Raw genomic sequence first — 19,729 nt, 5'->3', positions numbered from 1 at the left:
TATTTTGCTCGCTCAAAACTATTTTTAGTCGCAAATGCGAGTGCGGTGACGGATGGATTGCCACACTGCCGACATTTTAATCCGCCCGTCACGGCACGCTGTTTGATTGCGTTATCAAAACCGCGCTGCTATTATTCGGCCTTGCTTTTAACTTATTCCACCGAATACCGAATGTGTGTTTTTTTGCAATATTCGGCCGAATATATTCGGTTACCAAATATTCGGTGCATCCCTAGTTATTGGTGGCATTTGAACATTTTCTCCAGTTATTTGCCAAACACAGCACAGGATCTGAAGAGGCTCTTAGCTTGTATGCAAAATGATTCAGATAGTACACAGTTAGCCAGTTCATAGTATGTGTTATTCTTTCTCATGTTGCTGCTTCCTTTTTGAATGAATGATACTCAGTCACCTGACGAAGCAATGATAATGTTTAAAACAGCGCAGTCACTGTATAAACAATACTCCTGACGTCACAGAGCTGAGTAAAGTTTAGTTTTCATTAGTCAGCATCAGTCATTCCTCACCGCCTGCAGGTACCTCTGGGAGACAGAGGAGAGGCTGTTTGTCTCAGCCGGCAGCTAAGTTTCAAAGAATTTGCCCAATTCTAAGATAAATGGCAAACTATGCTAAAGAGTTAGTCTGCATACAGACAGCTTTCATTTTAGCTTGTTTGCTACAGTTTGCTTTTAGCCGAGCTAGCGTGCTGTGCTTGCGTAAAACATAGCTGCAACAGATGACAGACTCACTTTCTACACGTTGAGGTGTTTGTGCTTGTTGAACAGGTGTATTGCTGTAAGAAAGTATTGGTTTTTACTTGCCAAGATTTTACTGAACTTACTTACAGTACTGATTGCACCTGTTGTCAATCTGATTAATTTTATTTAGTTATTTTCAATTCCTCTTTACCACAGTCTCTCTTTCCTTTCACATTGTGTGCGTGTTTGTTGTTATAATTATGTGAAGGAGTTCAGCCCTGACAGAATGAAAGGCTGCAGCATTATGATAAATTACACCCAGCACAGATAAAATAATAATTTAATTTTAATAATTTAGCCCTCGGGCCCGTTTAATACCAGGTTTCAGTGCCCGTCCCTGCTCACGCACAACATAAGGCCTCGTCTATTTGTATCACTTGATTAGAAATAGTTCAGTATAAACAGACATTGCGACTCAAAATATTTTGCGTCTCCTACATTTTAGCGTTTTTGATTACATCTTAAATAATATTTCCACTCAAATATAACTGAATGGTGATCATATTATAGTGACGTAATAATTAATATATTTGGCTTTTAGAGTCCAGTCAAGAGCAGACGTCATCAGTTAAAATGACTGTAAATATTTGATATTTATTTCAAACATGCAAAAAAGACATGAACATACAAACAAGCAAACAGATAGAAAGTAGTATTTACATATAATGGAAAGCAAATGTTAGTGTATTGTTACTTAAATTTACGCATTCAAAAAGGTGACTCCCTCTCCTCTGAAGTACAAACTTACTAAATCCCACCCCTTCTCCATAATGCATTGAGTGAAATGAAACAGACAGCTTCCTCTGTAAAGATAAACCTATACCTAAGACTTTTCTAAATATACCAATTTATTATCTTTTAACTCTGTCACACAAAAATAACCCATGTATATAATCGTAATAACCAAACATCTATCTTCCAAAACCCTATCTTAGTATATAATATAAATGACCAAGTATCCTTGACTTAAAAGTAAATATGAACAAAAGGCTGATATTATTACTGTAAAGAATTAAAGATAATGGAGAAACGGACCCAAAGCAGCTGTAATGGGTTTTTGATGTAGGCCCCATTAATGTAAAACAGGGTTTAAAGTGCAGGCTGGGTTAAGAAATGAGAACAAGAATATTGTAGTGCTGCAACGATAAGTAAGTACTTGATAAGTTGTCAGCTATTAAATAAATTAAACTAATTTGCCAATCGAGTAATCAGTTTGAGTAATTTTTTAAGAAAAAAAATCAGCTTCTTTAATGGGAAAATCTTCTGGTTCCTTTTTTCCTCTATGACTGGAAACTGAATATCTTTCTGTAGTGGACAAAATGACATTTGAGGACGTCATTTTGGACTCTGGGAAACACTGATCTGCATTTTCTGACATTTAATTTAATTGTACAACTGACTCATTAATTGAGAAACTAATGTACAGATTAATGGACAGTGAAGATAATGGTTAGTTTCAGCCCTGGACTGTTGCAGAATGGACCCATGAATGATTTGCTTGGTGATAATTCAACATCTGATACTGTAGCATGATTTTTTTGACTAGCTGCCTGTGGGTTCTCACTAAAGATACTTGAACAAAAGACCATTTTGCATAATGTTTATCAGTATTGTGTGTACACGAAAGCTTAACAGCCAGTGGCTTTTCCCTGTTTATTTCACACAAATGTGTGCAATTACACATATTAGTAATGCAAATGTTTAACAAAGTGCCTTCTTTCTGTTCTTCTCCCTCGTGTTTATCGTATGATTCATCTGGCCTCTGCTCTGCGGTGCTCCTGTCCCTCCTCTTCGACAACTGCAATTGGCTTTTGTAAGGTAAGGAGCCAGCCTGTCTGCTTCTCACACAGACACTACATCCAGTGCACATAAACCCCAGGCTGATTGGTGCAAACACACACGCCCGCATGTGCAAGCAAGTGCACCAAACTTGCGCGACCTCTTATCACAACATCAGGCTGACCCCGTAGTTAGCAGCTCTGAAAATGTAAAGAACGGTGCTTGTGTTAGCAGCGGTGCCAGTCTGGCACAGCTCATGTCTGAGCACGGGCAGAAGAGTAAGGTGACGGGAGGAGTTGACGTAGGACGAGGTTTGTGTGTGCCCTCATTAAGTGCTCTCACCATAGGATCTCATTCACCTCCGTCCATTCTGTCCAATCAGAGTAGTCTTTCACTTGGAACGCTGGCGTCTTTAAACATGACTTCAACATCTCCCGGCTCAGCCCCCACCCTCCTCTCAGTTTCACTCAGTAGTCTGTCGCTAAACAACCCCAAGATGACAACTGTAACCTCCTCTCTGGCTGCTCCTCCCGGGTTTGGGAGTCTCAGTTCTGTCGTCTTGAGCAATCAGCGCCCAGTGGGAGTTGCGACTGGAGGCAAAGCCACAATGGCTGATCCTAAGGGAAGCCCATCACTGGCTGATTTAATCCAGGAACATTCAAACCGCAGCCCAACCATCAGTAACTCCTTTCCTACTCCCCAAAGCAGCATAACTTCTGTGACGTGTCAGGGGATGGCGGCACCAGCACAAACATTCTCGCTGTCTGCTCTCGCTTCACAGCACCAAAACAGGAATATGCACATTCAGTCTCAATCACAGAGCACTGGACAACCAGCAAACACACTCAAGTTTCCTCAACCAACCAACAGTGCTCCTGCATGCCTAGGTGGGACTGTGTCACTTTCTCAGCTAGCCCTGCAGCATCAAACCAACAGCTCCTTCACTTCCCCTCAACCCGTGAGTGCAGAATCTCCAGCAAGTGCACTGAAGCAACCACCTGGCATCTCTGAGCTGCTCTCTGTGTCACATTTGGCATCTGAACACAAAGACAAAACCTCAACCACCTCAAATGGGTCACAGTACTCCCTCACCTCGCTCCTTTCACCAGCAAAACCAGAGAGGGCTGGTGTGTTAGCACAGGGTGCTACAGAGGGTGGGACCAAGCGTATGCTCAACCACAAACCATACCACCAAAACATCAGGCCATCCAAGCAGAAGCAGACTATTGATTTGAGCGCACTCATGGCCCAGTCGGATGGAGCAGCCCCTCGTCACTTTGACAACGACCTTTCCTCACCATCCTCTCCAACTTCTGATTCCATGGGGCTGGATTCTTCGGTGTTTGCACAGCCGTCAGTTTTTGCAATTACTCTGTCAGTTCCGAGCCGCAAACATCAGAAACGGGTGAGAAACATTTTGAAGAGAACAGTAAGGGATAAGAGGACAGGAAATGGTTACCAGGACTTCCTGTGGACATCGGAGGACAAATCTGAAGCGCAGCATACCCCGCTCTCACCAATTGCGCCGTTCTGCTTCGACACGCCCTCACCTGATGACATCGTCCGTGCTAATCAGCGAAAAGCTTTCACCAGGTAGACAAGAGGAAACTTAAAGGAACACTTCACCGTCCAAATGATAAGCTTTGTACCAGTTATTTACCCTGTATTAGGCTGAATTTGTGAAGAAAACTTCGGCATCGGGGTCCGCATTTTACAACAGCGAAACTATATCAAAACATCTGTTTAAAAACTCTCACACAGCTTGTAAAGTATAATCTACAACTTATTTTCCAGTGGTATGCTCAGTACTATGCAAACAGACAGCCCTTTCTGACACGGAACTGAACGGAAAGTGAAACTTAATCTAAACTCTCTTCAAAGCCGGACTCCATTGACAAAAATGGTAATTTTACTTTGCTAAACATGAGAGCTGCTGGTCTACCACTGCCTCGGTCAGCTAGTTATTTAGCGTTATTGTGTGGCTTTGGTGTTTCAAAGGGTTAGTTCGGACACAATGACACAAATGACACAAACAAAATACTGATCAAGACAGCGGTAGACCAGAAGCTGTTGTGTGCAGCGAAGTAAAATTACTGTTTGGAGTCTGGCATGAAGAGAGTATAGATTAAGTTTCACTTTTACTTCAGTTCCCCATAAGAAAGGGCTGTCTGTTTGGGAAGTACTGAGCATACGACTGGATGAGTGAAACTTGGATTGTACGGCACGAGTTGTGTGAGAGTTTGCAAACAGATCTTGATATAGTTTTGTTGCTGCTAAACACGGACCACTATGACTTCAATTCATTGAGAAATTTTCTACACTTTTGGAGACTTTGTTCCTTAGAGGCATGCAGGAGATTAAACAGAACACAGGCTGAGTAACTGATATTCAAATGGTCATTTGGGGGGTTGAAGTATTCCCTTATCTCAGCAGCGCTCAGGTTGGTGCTAAACTGGCTCACTTTGGACGGGAACCTCAGATCTTTTGGGTGGCCTTTGCTCCACCAACTGAACTGAACTCAAAGAGATGCAGCCCTCAGGGTCAACAGTCTTTTTAATTATGCCCCACAATCAATCATGGAGAGAAAATAAACTTTTGGGACCAACAGTACAAGAGAATGACACACTGATAACTGCTTAAACAAACTGCTAGAAACAGTATTACCACATTATGCACTTCTTTTTTTATAAAGGCAAGCAAACAAGTCTCATTTTGCTACTACACACAGAACAATGTTTAAGTCAAACAGTATAAACTGCTCAGTCTCTCTGGCAGCTTGGAAATAATCGCAGCTAAGTTTCAAAGGACTGTATGTATTTTAAGAACTTGTAGAATAGTTTTTTCTCATTTACTGTGTTCAATATTTTTTCTACATTTTAAATTTGAGTCTTATTTTCTACACTTTGATGGCCATTTGGCTTTTTAATTGACGTTCTTTTTGTATGAGACTGAAGTAGTGTAATCTTAGCCAGGGAAAACTCAAAGCATATCTCTTTCTGCACGGCCTCTTTTTTTTTGTGAGTTTTTGATCTGCATGAACCCTCAAAAGAGAAAAAAAAGGTTGATTTTGTTTGCAGGTGTGCTGCAGCTATTGGAATATGGATCAGTTAACCATTGTTCTGGTTTACTGCTGCCTGTGTTTGAGATCACGGGGTAGACATTTTGGTTTAGAGGACACCTGGAGATTTTCCCATGAGGGAGCGAGAACAAACACGTGCACGTGCACGTGCACGCAGACAAATCAACACTTTTAATATTTGATATTGTAAGAATGAGTTTACTATGAATGCAAGCGCTGTGAATAAAGAGAGCACTGGATGAGTCAAAATGAATGCCTCCAGACCCGAGGTAAAAGAGGTTTTTCTTGTTCTTACAAGCTTTTAATATTACGATGTACAAATGAGTTTGATTCACGTAGGGTGTGTCATAACACTCTGACAGAGGTTAATTTGTCAATTTTGAAATAAAGATGACTGAATGTACGCACTCAGAATGCACCTGTGTCTGGGCGTGTCTCTCTGGTTGTGTTTGGGTGTGTTATTGTGTGTCTGAGAGCGAAAATGTGTCTTTCTAGGGTGGTTGTTTTGAGCTGAGTATACACAGCCATTGAAAACCCTGTTGTATTCCCTATCTGGATCTAAAATATGAGTAGAGTGTGTATGTTTTCACAGTAGTAACTCTATATTCAAGGATGAAATATTGGCATCAATTAAATACTATTAAGGAGTTGCGTAAAATAAAATGTTTTAGAAAGAAAATATGCAGTGTATGTATTTCTTTAGCCTATCTAAGACTTTCTTAAAGGGACAGTTTACCTCAAACTCAAAATGACATTTTTTATCTTTTACCTGTAGTGCTAAATGTCAGTCTAGATTGTTTTGGTGTGAGTTGATAAGTGTTAGAGAGAGAGAGAGATGTCTGCCTTCTCTCCTGTGTAATGGAACTAGATGGCACTCGTGGTGGTGCTCAAAGTGCCAAAAAAATACATTTGAACAATTCAACAGCAATGTCTCTTTACAGAAATCATGACCTGGTTATTCAAGATAATCCACAGACCTTGTTGTGAGCAGTTTCATGGAGGAATTGTTTTCTTTCTACTAAACTACACCTGCCAACCATATCACCACGCAAAAGGAAGCATGGATCTACTGTTGGCTCACCTAGCACCACTGAGCGTAGAGTTTCCCACACATTCATTTATTTGTGGTGGCCAGCCATGATTAAAACATCTCCTGTCACAATTAGACTTTCTATTTTTGAAGCTGGACTTTTTAGTAGGAATGCTGTTGAAACGTGTATACTGGTTGGTTATTAAAAGCACCATACTGTCACTCCTGGCACAGATGGAGCAGCAGAAGGTCAGGCACATTGAAAGTGAAACTTAAGTGGGTCTATCACGCCTCTGCAGCAGCTGCTCCTCCTCGTCAATCGGATCTGATCAGCTACCAGTTATCCACCTCACGACTCTTGAAGTGCTGTTGAACTCATGTTGAGCTCTGCTTGCGCTGCGTTCACAGACCCGCAAAAACATCTGCATTTAGAGAGCGACACAAAATGATCCAAAGGGACACACCCATTTACAAGAAAAAAAATGAATATTTTTTTGGTATTGTAAGGCAGTTCATAATAGTTACGTTTGTGCCCCCTCTCTTCCCTTACAAATGCTTCCTTGTTACTAGATGTAATGATTTGATTGGTTAGCTGACGTGATAAGATTCCGTATGTGGACTGCAAGTCTTCGAAGGTGTTACTTAGTAAAGGTTGAACGGTGCTAGCAGCTCACTGCATGGACCACGCTTGCTGTTCTGCGCCCGAGCTGGAGACCGCAACCCAGCGGAGTTGCCTTCACTGACAGAAATGGAAGATCCCTTGTTTTATTCACTGATTTCTACCCACGCACATCCAGACGGGTTAGCCTAGCTTATTTTGGAAGATGAAAGCACGACAGTATGGTATGTCATAATTCTAACTACCTACCCCCAAATAGACTCTAGCTAACGTTACAGCTTACCCAAAGATGACGCCACTAATGTTAACGTCTTGCGCTGTCATAAGCATGGGCTTTAGATCCGTGAGTAGATGGATTCCATTATATTGGTGAGATGGTAGACATCTCTATGGCCGATATCTCCAACATTTGGCAACTCACATCAAAACAATCTAGACTGATAAATACCACTACAGGAAAGAGGTAAAATATGTAGTTTAGATTTTTAGGTGAACTGTCCCTTTAAGGCATCTCAGTTTTTTTAGTGTGAGTCACTGGTATTGGTTTGAATGGGGAACCTTGGCCTTAAAAAAGAAATGCATGTTTAAGACTTCAGATTGGACAATGACTGGTTCAGGGGTTGGTAGATAACAACATTCATTAGCAGCAACAAGTGTAAGGAGACGTGTTGTATATACGGTAACCTTTAAAATACCTAATCTCGTTACTGTTGTCAGGACACTGGACTATGTTGCAGTTATGAGACAGGAGGAGATGATAAGGGCTGATGTCAAACTTTCCTTACTGTGTAGTCCTTGTCTTGCAGTGCCTCATTGTTGTCTTAAATGTGAGACTGCTGTTTGAAGGGAGGGTTTGGGCTAGATGTGTGTAAACTTTATACAGGTGCAGAGAGCTGAGTGAAGTGGACCCTCAGGGTGTCAAACATAGACTGGTGAGCCTGAGGGTAATGATAGATAATAAAAGGGTAGATAGTGGTAATAATGACAAGTCAAACATTAGAAGTCAAACAGGTTTCTCAGTTTAGGCGAGGTCCTAGGAGTAATGCAATGTTTGGAAATAATTAGGTGTATTAGAGATGTTGTGGTGTGTTTGGTTTTGTGAGTGAAGATATGTATCTACAGTGTTTCGTTCAGATGTGAAAGTCTAGAAATGAATCAGGCTTATTAGCAAGTGGGTTTGTCCAGCAACTGTTATGTCCTTTTTTTTTTTCTTTTTTCTTAAGGCGAGCCGGTGTGTGTGGGTTTGAGCAGGAAGCTGCACTCTGGGAGAAAATGTCAGCCCGGGCGCACAGCGACTCGGCGCAGCAGCCGATCATCTTTTACTCTGTGTGTCTCTCACACACCACCTACGTAGGAAAAATCTGATCATGTCTCTCAGCTTTCACAGCTTTGTCAAAGGCTTTGACAGATCAAATCATTTTGTGTTTTTACAGGCTCTGCAGTTCTGCAAAGCGTACATGTTGCACAAACACAGTGTTGTTGTGATGTGGTGCCAATGCTGGAAAATACCATATTACCAACAACAAGTGGTCAAAAGAAAGCGGGTGCGTTTGGATTGACATGCTGTCAGTACTATGGCTTTGTTGTGGTGTGGTGTGTTTACAGGAAGTAGGATTCTGTGTTTAAGTGGAAAAAGCTGCATTCTTATTACAAGAAATTGGAGAGTTGACCTCATAAAGTAGTTGTGCGAATGTTTGCAAGGTCTGTGGGGTGGCTTCAGATATTATTCTGGGTCATTTATCACCGACATGTTGTGGTTTTGCAGGCCGAAGAAAAACAAACCTTGCTATGACAGTGATGTTGGTGCAAGTGTATCAGTGGAAGTGCAGAAATATTGTATTTAGAGGTGGATCCAGTCATGAGTCACAACTGTGGATGTTCTTGGGTCAGCTTGGTAGCAATCTCAAATTTACCTTTTCACATTTTTGCAGTTAGCGCAGATAAGCGCCTGCAACAAGTTATCAGGAAATCCCCCTGGTTTTTATTCCGATTCAAATATGGTAGTCGAATTGGACTCTTCAGTGCTTCATTTGAAATCTCTCCCTCAGTACAGGTCTTCTCTGATTGCTGAGGCACTATGCTGAGGCACTATCTTTGAAACCAAAGCCTATTTTTGCAGATCTAACCACAAAACCTTACACCAAACCAGCAATACTTTACACACCTCTTGCAAAGGCAAATAATTCTTGCAGAAGTCTTCAAAGTCTTGAAAAAAAAATTGTGTTTTTGCGTCAATACAGAACACACAAACCATCATTTGAATAAGCACACGAACCACTAACAAGGCACTGATAGTGTGAGTGGAAGGTACTTGTGGCTTTTGCTTTTTTTGTGTGCAGGGTATAAACCTAGCAGGCTGCAGTAAAGTTGTCATACCTGTTGTAAACACACCAACACACAGATCTCCAAATGTGTAAAGAACAGATGTATATTTAGAACATAGGACACCATAAATACATATAAGGGGATTTTTTTTTTCTCATAATGTTCTCATGCAGCTCACACAAAAGCACCATAGAGGAAAACAACAACATATGTGTTAGAAGAAGAAAAAAAAAAAATGCTTAATCGCCCCTTCGTTGTGGTTCTGGCCATAAGACTTCATCCACATCAAATGTTTTGAGCTCGGCAGCATGTAAATCAGCGTCAAAAGACAATTGGCAAAATAGTGTAGCAGATAACTCCACAGACCTTGTTGTGAGCAGCTTCATGTAGGAACTACTTTCTTACTACACCCGCCAACTGTATTCACGCCATGGATGCATAAGAGAACTCGGTACAGCGTTGGAGGCAGCGCTTCATTTGTTCTTTTAAGAGTTGCTCGGTGGTGCATGAAACCAAAAAAGTTTGACTTTGTGGGTGTGAAATTAGCCAGACCATCTGCATCATTGGGCCTATAGAGCAAGTGCACTCGAGACATACTGCGGCCAAGCTGGCTACGTCTTGTTTAGCCCTTTACGAGCTTGAATAGTGATAAAATGATTTAATTGTGTGGCTCTTTTAGACTTCTATCGGACCAAATGGATCAAGTGAGTTATTTCGTGGGGGTTGTGAAGCCCCCCCAAGTGTTACCTCTTATTTACAGGTGTCTCTTTCCTGATTTAACTCAATGGGAAAAGTCTTACTGGGCCCCATGGCAACATGTGACAGACTTGGAGGTATTATATACATGATTTGGCCACCTTTTTAAATTGACTTTAAAGTCGGGTGCACTTCCTGAAGGCCTGATCATCAGGAGGCGAGAAGGAAGCATGTGTAACTGTAGCTACTGTACACATTATATTTTGGGTTATTTTTGTTACTCAAGTCACAAAACCTTTTCCACATTGTTGTTTTGGATTTACAGAAGTAATTTTTATTATTACATACGATAATTACTCCTTTATCATTAATAGAACTTCAACTTTTATTCATATATTTTCATGTGTACCTATAAGTTGCCATTTTGTGTTCCCTTATCCTTAAGTAAGAGTGGCTGTAGTTCGTACCTGACATTGCTTTGCTGGGGACAGGTGTTAGTGTAAGAGACTCAGAGGGAAGCTGGATGTTGCACTGTCTTGCCGTATGTTGGTGTAAATTAAAGAAGATAAAACAAGAGCAATTGTAGCCTGTAGGACTGGAGAGCGCTACCGAACAAGAAAGTAGGGTTACACATGCATCTATCCATGGACGACAGGCTCGTGCTCGTGACAGTGCGAGATGTAAAAACTAATGGGGTCCTCTTTGGCTTAGCTGTAATGTTAGCCAGCTCAGTGGTGCTAGGTGAGCTAGCAGTAGATGCACACTTCCCTTGGCATGGTGAGTTGACTGGCGGGGGCAATTCAGTAGATAGAAAATAGTTCCTACATGAAACTGCTCACAACAAGGTCTGTGGATTATCTTGAGCAACAAGGTCATGATTTCTGGAAAGAGACATTGCTGTTGAGTTTTTTAAATGGATTTTTTGGCGCTTTGAGCACCACAAGCTGAGTGCCATTTAATTCCATTATATTAGAGAGAAGGTAGACATCTCTACGGCTGATATCTCCACACTTGGCAACTTGCACCACAACAATCTAGACTGATAAATAGTGCAAAAGGTAAAATGTGTCTGTTGGATCTTTTGGTGAACTGTCCCTTAAAGCAGGCGACCTTTTGAATAAAGTGGATGTACAGCAGACTTAAAATAGATGACCTTTTTTTTAATTGAATTATTTTGGTAAACAAAACAACCCCGACCTTGACGTTTTCGTGCCTTAGGTCAGAGACGCACTTTAAAGCCTACTGAAGCTGTATTTTGAAATCTGTAAACAGTAGGTGAGAGTTCTCAGGTGGCTGCTATGACTCAAGGTTGACAGTCTGACGAGTTGGTGGGTGTAGAGGACGAGGAGATATCTTTATAGATGTCATTCTATGAAGTGTTAGGTGGTATCCTCATTGTGTGTGTGTGTGTGTGTGTGTGTGTGAGAGTGACTCATCCTGAAAGGGGTCAGATGGATCCTACTCAAAGCGTTTTCCTCAGCCAGCAGTCTCATTTCCTTCAGAGTCATTTTCATTCATATCTTTAGCAATTTTTTCTCTTGAACTTGAATGAAATTTAACCCTTAATTTGGTTCATTGGTATATCCATTAATCTAAATTGATGCTATGTACAAGGGAGTGCCATAATGAAGGTTTTGTATCCAAACATATACCATGCAAGGTGACTTCCCCTTATCCTCACTGGTGGAAATCACCTTATGTAAGACTTTAAGATCAGACTTTGCTGAAGATTCCTCAGCCAGAGTCAGACAAAGCTAATCTGTGTTAGCTCTGTTTTATGCAATCATGTTGGGCCAGGTCAGTGCTTGAGTCAGTTAAAATGTTTTTCCCCTTATTTTCCCCTTAACTTCCCCCCCACAGTAGGCCTGTGAAGATTTGAGTCAAGCTGAACATTATTCTTGTCTTTTGTAGCCTTTAGCGGCCTCAAGTGGTCGGGGCCCTCATCATCAAAATTTCTTTACAGAATTAAAATTTTTATTGTGATGAAAATCAAAGTCATTTGTTTATTAAATATTTTAGGGGAAAGTGTTATGGCTTTAAAAGGTTTCGTATCTAAGTAGATTTCTCTCTATCTATCCTTATCTCTCTGTTGTGTAACCACCTTGCCCCTGCGAGGCAATCAGTCACCCCACTACCTTCTCTTTCAACCAGAGCCCTTGTCATTTCACTTTTGCCTTTCATACATGTGTGTGTTTTTGGACTCGGGGGGGAGGGTTGATATTTGCATATCCTGGGCGGACTCCTCTTGTTCCTGTGCTCAGTTGGGCCCTCAGGCCAAGGTGTACAGATGACTCACTCACTCTTTAGTCACTGCAAGGGTCCCCTATACCAGATAAATCCTGGATGGGAGGACACCAACTGTTTACCTGCCAGTCCAAACAGTGTAAAGAGATCCTGCTCGGAGCCTCAGAAGCTGATTGCGCTGTATAGTCGTTCTCAGGCCGCCCTCCTTAATGCTGCCCCCAGGCCAGCCCCAAAAAAAGTATCTGCCAAGTCAGTTGTTTGCAAAGGTATTAAACTGTTTTGACAGAGGAAGATGTCGGGTACTTAGAAAGGGGGTTATATATCACTTAAGACCTTGGGGTAGTTGTTTAGGGTGCGCCTGTCGTTTTCACGCTAAGTTGAAATATAGCGGTGAAGATCTAAAATAAACAACCTTGAGGTACTTAATTATCATGGGTTTGTGTGTAGGCGCTTTGTTTATCAGTGGTAGAACGTGATCAAGTACTTCTACTCGAGCAAATTTGAGGTGCTTGTGCTTTAGAAGTATTTCTAGTTTATGCAACTTTATACTTCCACTTCACTGCATCCCACAGTATTTTTTATTGCGCTAAGTAAAGTAAAAAGCTTTAGTTACTGTCAGATTACAGTTCTTCTTCATCCCCTCCTGTCCAGTGGAAACCACAAATATCCATACAGTGTTTCCCACAGAATTTTTAGAGACTACAGGGGGGTGTCGGAACCCTCTACAGGGGTCCGTGGGCATGCTCCCCTGGGAGAAAATTTACAGTATATAAAGGAGTAGGGATTAGCACAATGTGATGAGGGTAGTTTGTATCTTTTCATATAGGCACACCCCCAGATTTGAGGAAGCAAGGAGCACCGTCACAGATGCTAAACAATGTACTGCTGTAGAGGGGTCAGCGATAAAATGTATTTTAGCCACTGAAAAACAACATCGGTTTAACTGTATGGTATATTTAGATCAGTGGTTCCCAACTGGTCCAGCCATGGGCTCCAGATTTCTCCTTAGTCATTAGTTCAGGGTCCACACAGTTTAATACATTCAGCGTCATTCTTTCATTTGGCCATGCCATCGAGGTATCTATCCGTTTGTCACTCACTCTACAGCAGGAAATGCCAGAAATTCGCTGCAGTTAAAAATAAACAGTGCTTATTACAATCTTGACACATTTTAGAGTCACTTTTGGACCTTGACCCACTGGTTTGTGGCTTTACCTTGCCATCAAACAATGATTTCTGACCAGGAACTGAAGTCCTTATAGCAAAGCCAGATTCCATTAAGAAAAACAGTGATTTAACATTGCTCAACACACAGGAGCTGCTGGTCTACTGCTGCTGTGATCAGTCAGTCTGTTTGTGTTATTGTGTGACTTTGGCATTTTAAGGGATTAATTTGGATTCGCCAAAGTCACACAATGACACAAACAAACAGACCAGCAGCTCCTGCATTCAGGGAACTAAAATGACGATGACGTTTTTGTAAATGGAGTCTGGTGGCTGGGAGAACTGAAGCCGTTAAAGTCAAGGTAAAGCCGTGAAAATATTCTTAATATTCTCAATATAGCGTACTCTTATTGATTTTTTTTTTTTTTTTAAGGTGGCTAAAATATGTTTTGTCGCTGCCCCCTGACTACAGCAGTACATTGCTCCGCTTTCGTGGTGGTACTTCTGCCTGCTTCTCCAAAGTGGGGGCATACTGACAGACATCTGCTCTATGTAATACACTGAATATAAATTAATACCTCATATAACCCCACTTTAAAAGATCTGAACTATCCCTTTAAACATCTACAGCAGTAAAATGCAACAAACACATTAATGCAGCTGTAATATTGATGCAAAAATATCATATATATAATAGTAAAACACTGACGGGGAACATTTTACTACACAGTTAGTACCTTGACTTTCCATACTGTAATTACATTTTGCTGATAATACTTAAATACTTTTACTTAAGATTTTGAAAGCAGCTCTATAACTTGTAGTTTCATTTTCACAATGTGCCTTTAGTACTTCAGTAAAAGATCAGAACACTTCTTCTGCCTCTGGTTTTTAATTTGTGGTTTATCTCCAAAGTGTACATAAGGTGAGGTGAAGGTTTAATTACCTGATCCCAGTGATCTTATTTCATGTAATGTGATCTAATGAGATCATTTGTTCACAGCTGATGTTCCGTATAAGTGAATTTCAAGCCGTCTGGTGTCCTGTTTGACACAGGTGGTAGAAACCTCCACGTCACCGCAGCAGGGACATTAAAAGCCCCCAGCTGCAGGAAGAACCGAAATTCCCCAGAGAGGACTTTTTCCATCTCATGTTGCTGCTCGCTGCAGGACAGATAACACAGTAATGGTGCTGAGATTATCAGTGTTGGGGCTCACAGATAACAACTGAGTAGATGCAGAATTTACATAGAGAAAAGTATGAAATATATCTGGGCATGATTTTACATAATGAAAACTATAAAAACTATACATATCAGTCCACACACATGTATCCATACATTCAAAAAAATTTGGTGCTTTTCTGAATAAGTGCATCAATTACAAGTGCAGGTGTAGGAGTACATTCACCCACCATCGTTCTTTTATGCTAAGCTTGCGGTTTTAATAAGTTGCAACCTTTATGCGTGAGAATATCTTTGCAGCTTGTCCTTTTTTTCCCAAATTTTAAATAGATAAGGATCAGTATGTGGTAACAAGCAGCACATAATTGCCTTTTCTTTATACAGAAAAGAAAAGACTGCAGGTTGCAGTGAGCTGCCTCACTTGTGTATCAGTGTTTCAGAACGACAGGGACTTTTTCTCCAATGCAGAGCCAGTCATTCAGAGAATGCTTGGTGAGAGAAAGTCCATTAATAATTCTGTTGAATCACACCTCCTTTTTACTCTCATTTTCCCCCAGGGTATTTTTTTATGATGAATAAACTGCATGAAGCCTAAAGGAGCACACAGAGGATTAAAGTGATTTATAATATACATGCGAAACCAAAGCTGTAAGATAAAGACATTTCTTTTAGTAAACTTGAGTCTTTTAAGACAAAGATAAAAAGAGGATAGAGCAGAGCAGTGTGTTTTTCAGTCTTGATAAAGGGTTTAGGACTGAAACTTTTTGATGATAACCAAAAATATAAAGGGAAAGCAACATCTTATGACCAACATCACTTTTTCAAGTTGTACCAAATTAACCATTTTTGGGTATCTGTGCGTTGTGGGTGTCTCTTAATGCACTTTTGTTTAAATCCGTTATGTGTGATAACACAAACACTCACCTCCAGCCCTGCACTTTGCTGAAGCGACACCTTTTCACAAGATTCATTCTGCGAAATGCTCCGTCACACTGCTCTCTTTACGTGGAGACGGGAGGCAACGGCCACTTCTGAAATTAACCCTCTCTGAACCAGGATGTCACTGCCACACACATGCACACACAGACGCACACAGGGTGCAGCAGGTTTGGCTGTGCAGCCCAGTCTAAATGAATCAGTAGGAGGTTGATATGACTGGGACCGGTGGCCATTTGGGACTGGGATGACAAAGCAATGACCTCAGCATGTCTCACTGCTGCAGAAAATATGAACTAGCAGTCAGATAGATGGAGGCTCAGAGTGCAAGTGGTTGCCTCTCATGCTCAAACTCTAGAATAGAAGTGATCTGTGCCAGTAAGGCACACGGCAATTACAAGGAAAACAGTCATTAAATGTACATTATTGCACAATCCTCTTAATACCACAGTGGTGTACAGTGCTGAATGAGCTCTCTTGGTGGTACAGTGTTGCCATGTATTTTACTGCAGGTTTTAAAAAATGTGTTGGAAAAAACACATCAGACTTAAATGAATCTGATGATGCATAATCACTGTTAATCAGTGACTCTACTCTCAGAGCAAGGTTATCGTAGTTAACTAAAACTAAAAAAACGAAACTAGGTGTAAAACATTTGAGTTAACTGATTTTAGAAGGAAAAAAAACAATAAAAAATCGGAAACTAAACTTAAATATACAGGGAATATCTTTACTTTTAGCAAGGCTCAACAATAAGGGTCGCCTGATTTCCCAGGGCGAATAAAATGCCACATTGGGCTTGTAAATCTAGTAACCCACCCAGTTTGCACAAAACAATTTAACACATTTTTTTCTGGAGCTGATGGTGAAAGTAGATAAGGAGTGAGCCATTACACTTTCTTGTCATCACTGTTTTGAGTCGCACATGCACAGCACTGGTAGGGAACTTGTGAGAAAATGGTGGCAGGTAAAGACAAAATTTATAAGCTGAAGTGCAAGTGAGTGTTTTAATGCCCCTGGAACATGAGTTTAGTGGGGTGGCGTTAAAAGATGTAGGTGAAACTGCAAGTATGTGTTGTGCAGTTGCCTCAAGTTTGAGAGCAAGGTGGATTTAACCTGTTTTTGTTACATGATAACTGCAAAGAAATAAAATAATTTGTATGTGGACAAGTAGATTTCTAAAAATCAAAGTCAAATCTGACAATACAACAAGCACGAGGAGGCATCGGCGCATGTGCTTATTGAGACTGGGATGCCTTCATGACTATGTGTCAGTTGCCTACACAGTGTGTTGTTTGTATTGCAATACCCACTGTGAATGTTTGAAATCTTGACCCTGACAACGACCCCTCTGTTATAGAAAAACATAAACTAATTCTGAAACCAGTAAACACTAAACTTAATATTTTTAAACAATAAAAACTGAACTGAAACACAGGCCCACTCTGGAAACTTACTGAAACGAATAAAAAAACAACTAGTGAAAAATACTAAAGTATAATAAATCTGTCGCAGAGCTTGAAAGGCAGAAACTGAAAGATCAGATCTCATGTATGTCAAATCTGTAGACTGGGGCTGTTACACTGTCAACTATGAAATGACTTCTGAAAGTCGTACATCTAGATGAACTTAATGCGATGATGGTTTTAACTGAGGGTCAGTGACATCTGAAAAATCTAGCAGGAGAAACTGTCAGTCTCATCCTGGTTGTTATGGAAGATAGTACTGTAGCAACTGTTTGCCAAAACACACAAGCCATTTATCATGCACTGAAGGTCACTTCTTTGCCCTTTTTAAATAGGGAAAAATTGTAATTTCTTCCACGTCACAGGTACTGGCCACAGTGAGTCATAATTGCCTTTGTTTGTGAGCAAGTGTACAGTTTTGTTCCTCTGTTCCCTGCAGCTAAAATCAGAGATGTGCCTCAGAATAAACTGGACTCTGAAGTGGTACCCAAAGTGGCCCGCATGACCGTCTCTGGCAAGAAGCAGACCATGGGCTTTGACGTTCCCAGGTACCTAACACACAAGCACACACTGTTTTTATGAAACGGTACAAAACATTAAAAGCGGAATTTTGGTATTTTTACCGTGGATTCTTTTCCCCATGTTTTTGTGTCTAAGTGACAAACGGAAACAACAGCCGGCAGCAGCCAAACAGGCTCAAACGGAACAAATAGACGTACTTGTGCATTGTTAATTTACTTCCTATAAAAGTGCTTGTTTTTGCCACTGACAGGCTCAGATTATTTTCTAAGTGTCTGACAACATTATGGGAAGGATCCCCTCAGAGACAGAACATACTGATAAAGAGTAAGATTGTTTTTCCATAAACAGCCCCGAAATTGCTGTCGTCAAACTCACCAGACTCCATTTAATTTTAACAGTCATTTTTATCATTGTATAACACATGTCATTCAAAGTTGTCAGAAACAAAATAAAACTCACAAAAGCTGTCTTGGTTCGTCTCTCCACTGTTCCAACACTCACAGACTGGTTTGGTTGAAATAAACCCTCAATTCACCCAGTTAGTTGGGAAAATATGCTGACGATATACACGCTTAAATTACTGTTTCTTTAAATGTGGTCTGGTGGGTTTGGCGATAGCGGGCTGTTTCTGGTTAAACAAAAAAGATCTTACTCTTTCACAAAAAGGTCTATCTCTGTAGGGATCCTTTCCATAATGTTGTCAGACTTTTAAAACAACAATCTGAGTCTTTCAGTGTCAAAAACAAGCACTTTTAGTGGACGTATCTTGATGGTGCGAGCATGCTCAGAGTGGTTACCACTGACAGCTCGACCCAGGCCCGGCCCGACCCGCTGGGTTCTGGCTAGGTTGGGGTGTAATTTGTCATTATTGCCTGTGACTTGAATTGGGTTGAGTTCTTGCCAATCCAGCAGTTTTTTTTTATTGGACTGAATCAAGAGGGAAAGAGAGTGAAGGGGGACTGCGACAGAGCAGGAAAGTGACGTGACAGCGGAGCAATATAGTAAAGAACCGGGGATGTCGAGAGAGCGTGCATGCCAGAGAAGGACAGAAAACAAGACGGGGAGAAAGAGGGGCTGCAAGGTGACATGGTTGGCAGTGGGAGAGATGTGCATTAACATGTCACGAAGAGCGGTAATCATCTGCGTGCTGCATCACCGTTGATCGCTGTGCAAGAGAAGCACAGAGGGGTGCAGCCCGCTCTGCTGAACCTGTCGTGCACGAGACGACAGACTATTGAACTAATTTTTGGGCCCAATGAGAGCTCTACTCCTCAATACTGAACCTATTCCGGAATAGTCTCTGTTAGTCACATAGACACAAAAACATGGGACAATAGGGTCCAGGTTAAAAAATATCAAAGTTACCCTTCAGGCTGTGATAAGTTTCCTTCCTCTATTTACATTGGAAATCATTTAGCCTTTAGCAAAATAGTAGATTTATTTGTAATGAAAATCAGTTAGGATTATACATTTGGATAAGTTGTGAACCTGAAACTAAGCTACTATCTTGTGTAGGAATACCTCAGAGCAACTAATCATGTCGGCATAATTATCTGTTTCCCCACAATTAAACTCGTCCACATTCTCTCCTCAGCGCAGGGGAGAACGGCGTCGTCACCCCTTCTGCACGCCGAGGCGCCAGCCCTGAAAACGCCACTGCTCCCCCTGCTTCAGAGTCCACGCCCAAGCGTCCTGAGACTCCATCGAAAGGGTCAAATGGAGACGAGCCCCCCACAGCTCCCACCCCAGGCCGCTCCTCCGGAAAGGCTCGGCAGTCGATCAATATCAAGGCTGAACTGGAGAAGAGGCAGGGTGGCAAAACTCTGCTAAATCTGGTGGTTATAGGTAGGAAGGAAATACATAAAACAACTCATGACTTTAAGTTTTACTTCAGTAAAAGGAATACCTCATTTCCTAGATGACCATTT

At 41.2% G+C, this 19,729-nt stretch overlaps 1 protein-coding gene across 2 annotated transcripts in view; it reads left to right on the top strand.

Moving 5' to 3' along the window:
* hbs1l (HBS1-like translational GTPase) overlaps positions 1-19,729 on the top strand; it is a 39,440-nt gene that overhangs the window by 3,250 nt on the left and 16,461 nt on the right. Inside the window, exons 5-6 of one of the 2 annotated variants that reach the window (XM_050058187.1) lie at positions 17,719-17,827; positions 19,396-19,646. In XM_050058187.1, the coding sequence (XP_049914144.1) occupies positions 17,719-17,827; positions 19,396-19,646 (360 nt within the window). Of the gene's footprint in view, positions 1-2,581; positions 6,268-17,718; positions 17,828-19,395; positions 19,647-19,729 lie in introns of those variants that run through there. The other variant, XM_050058188.1, reaches the window with a different exon arrangement.

This window comes from Epinephelus moara, chromosome 12 (assembly GCF_006386435.1).
Source record: "Epinephelus moara isolate mb chromosome 12, YSFRI_EMoa_1.0, whole genome shotgun sequence".
NCBI lineage: Eukaryota > Metazoa > Chordata > Actinopteri > Perciformes > Serranidae > Epinephelus > Epinephelus moara.
The sequence above is the reverse complement of the archived record's forward strand: the minus strand, read 5'-3'. Positions and strand labels throughout refer to the sequence as shown.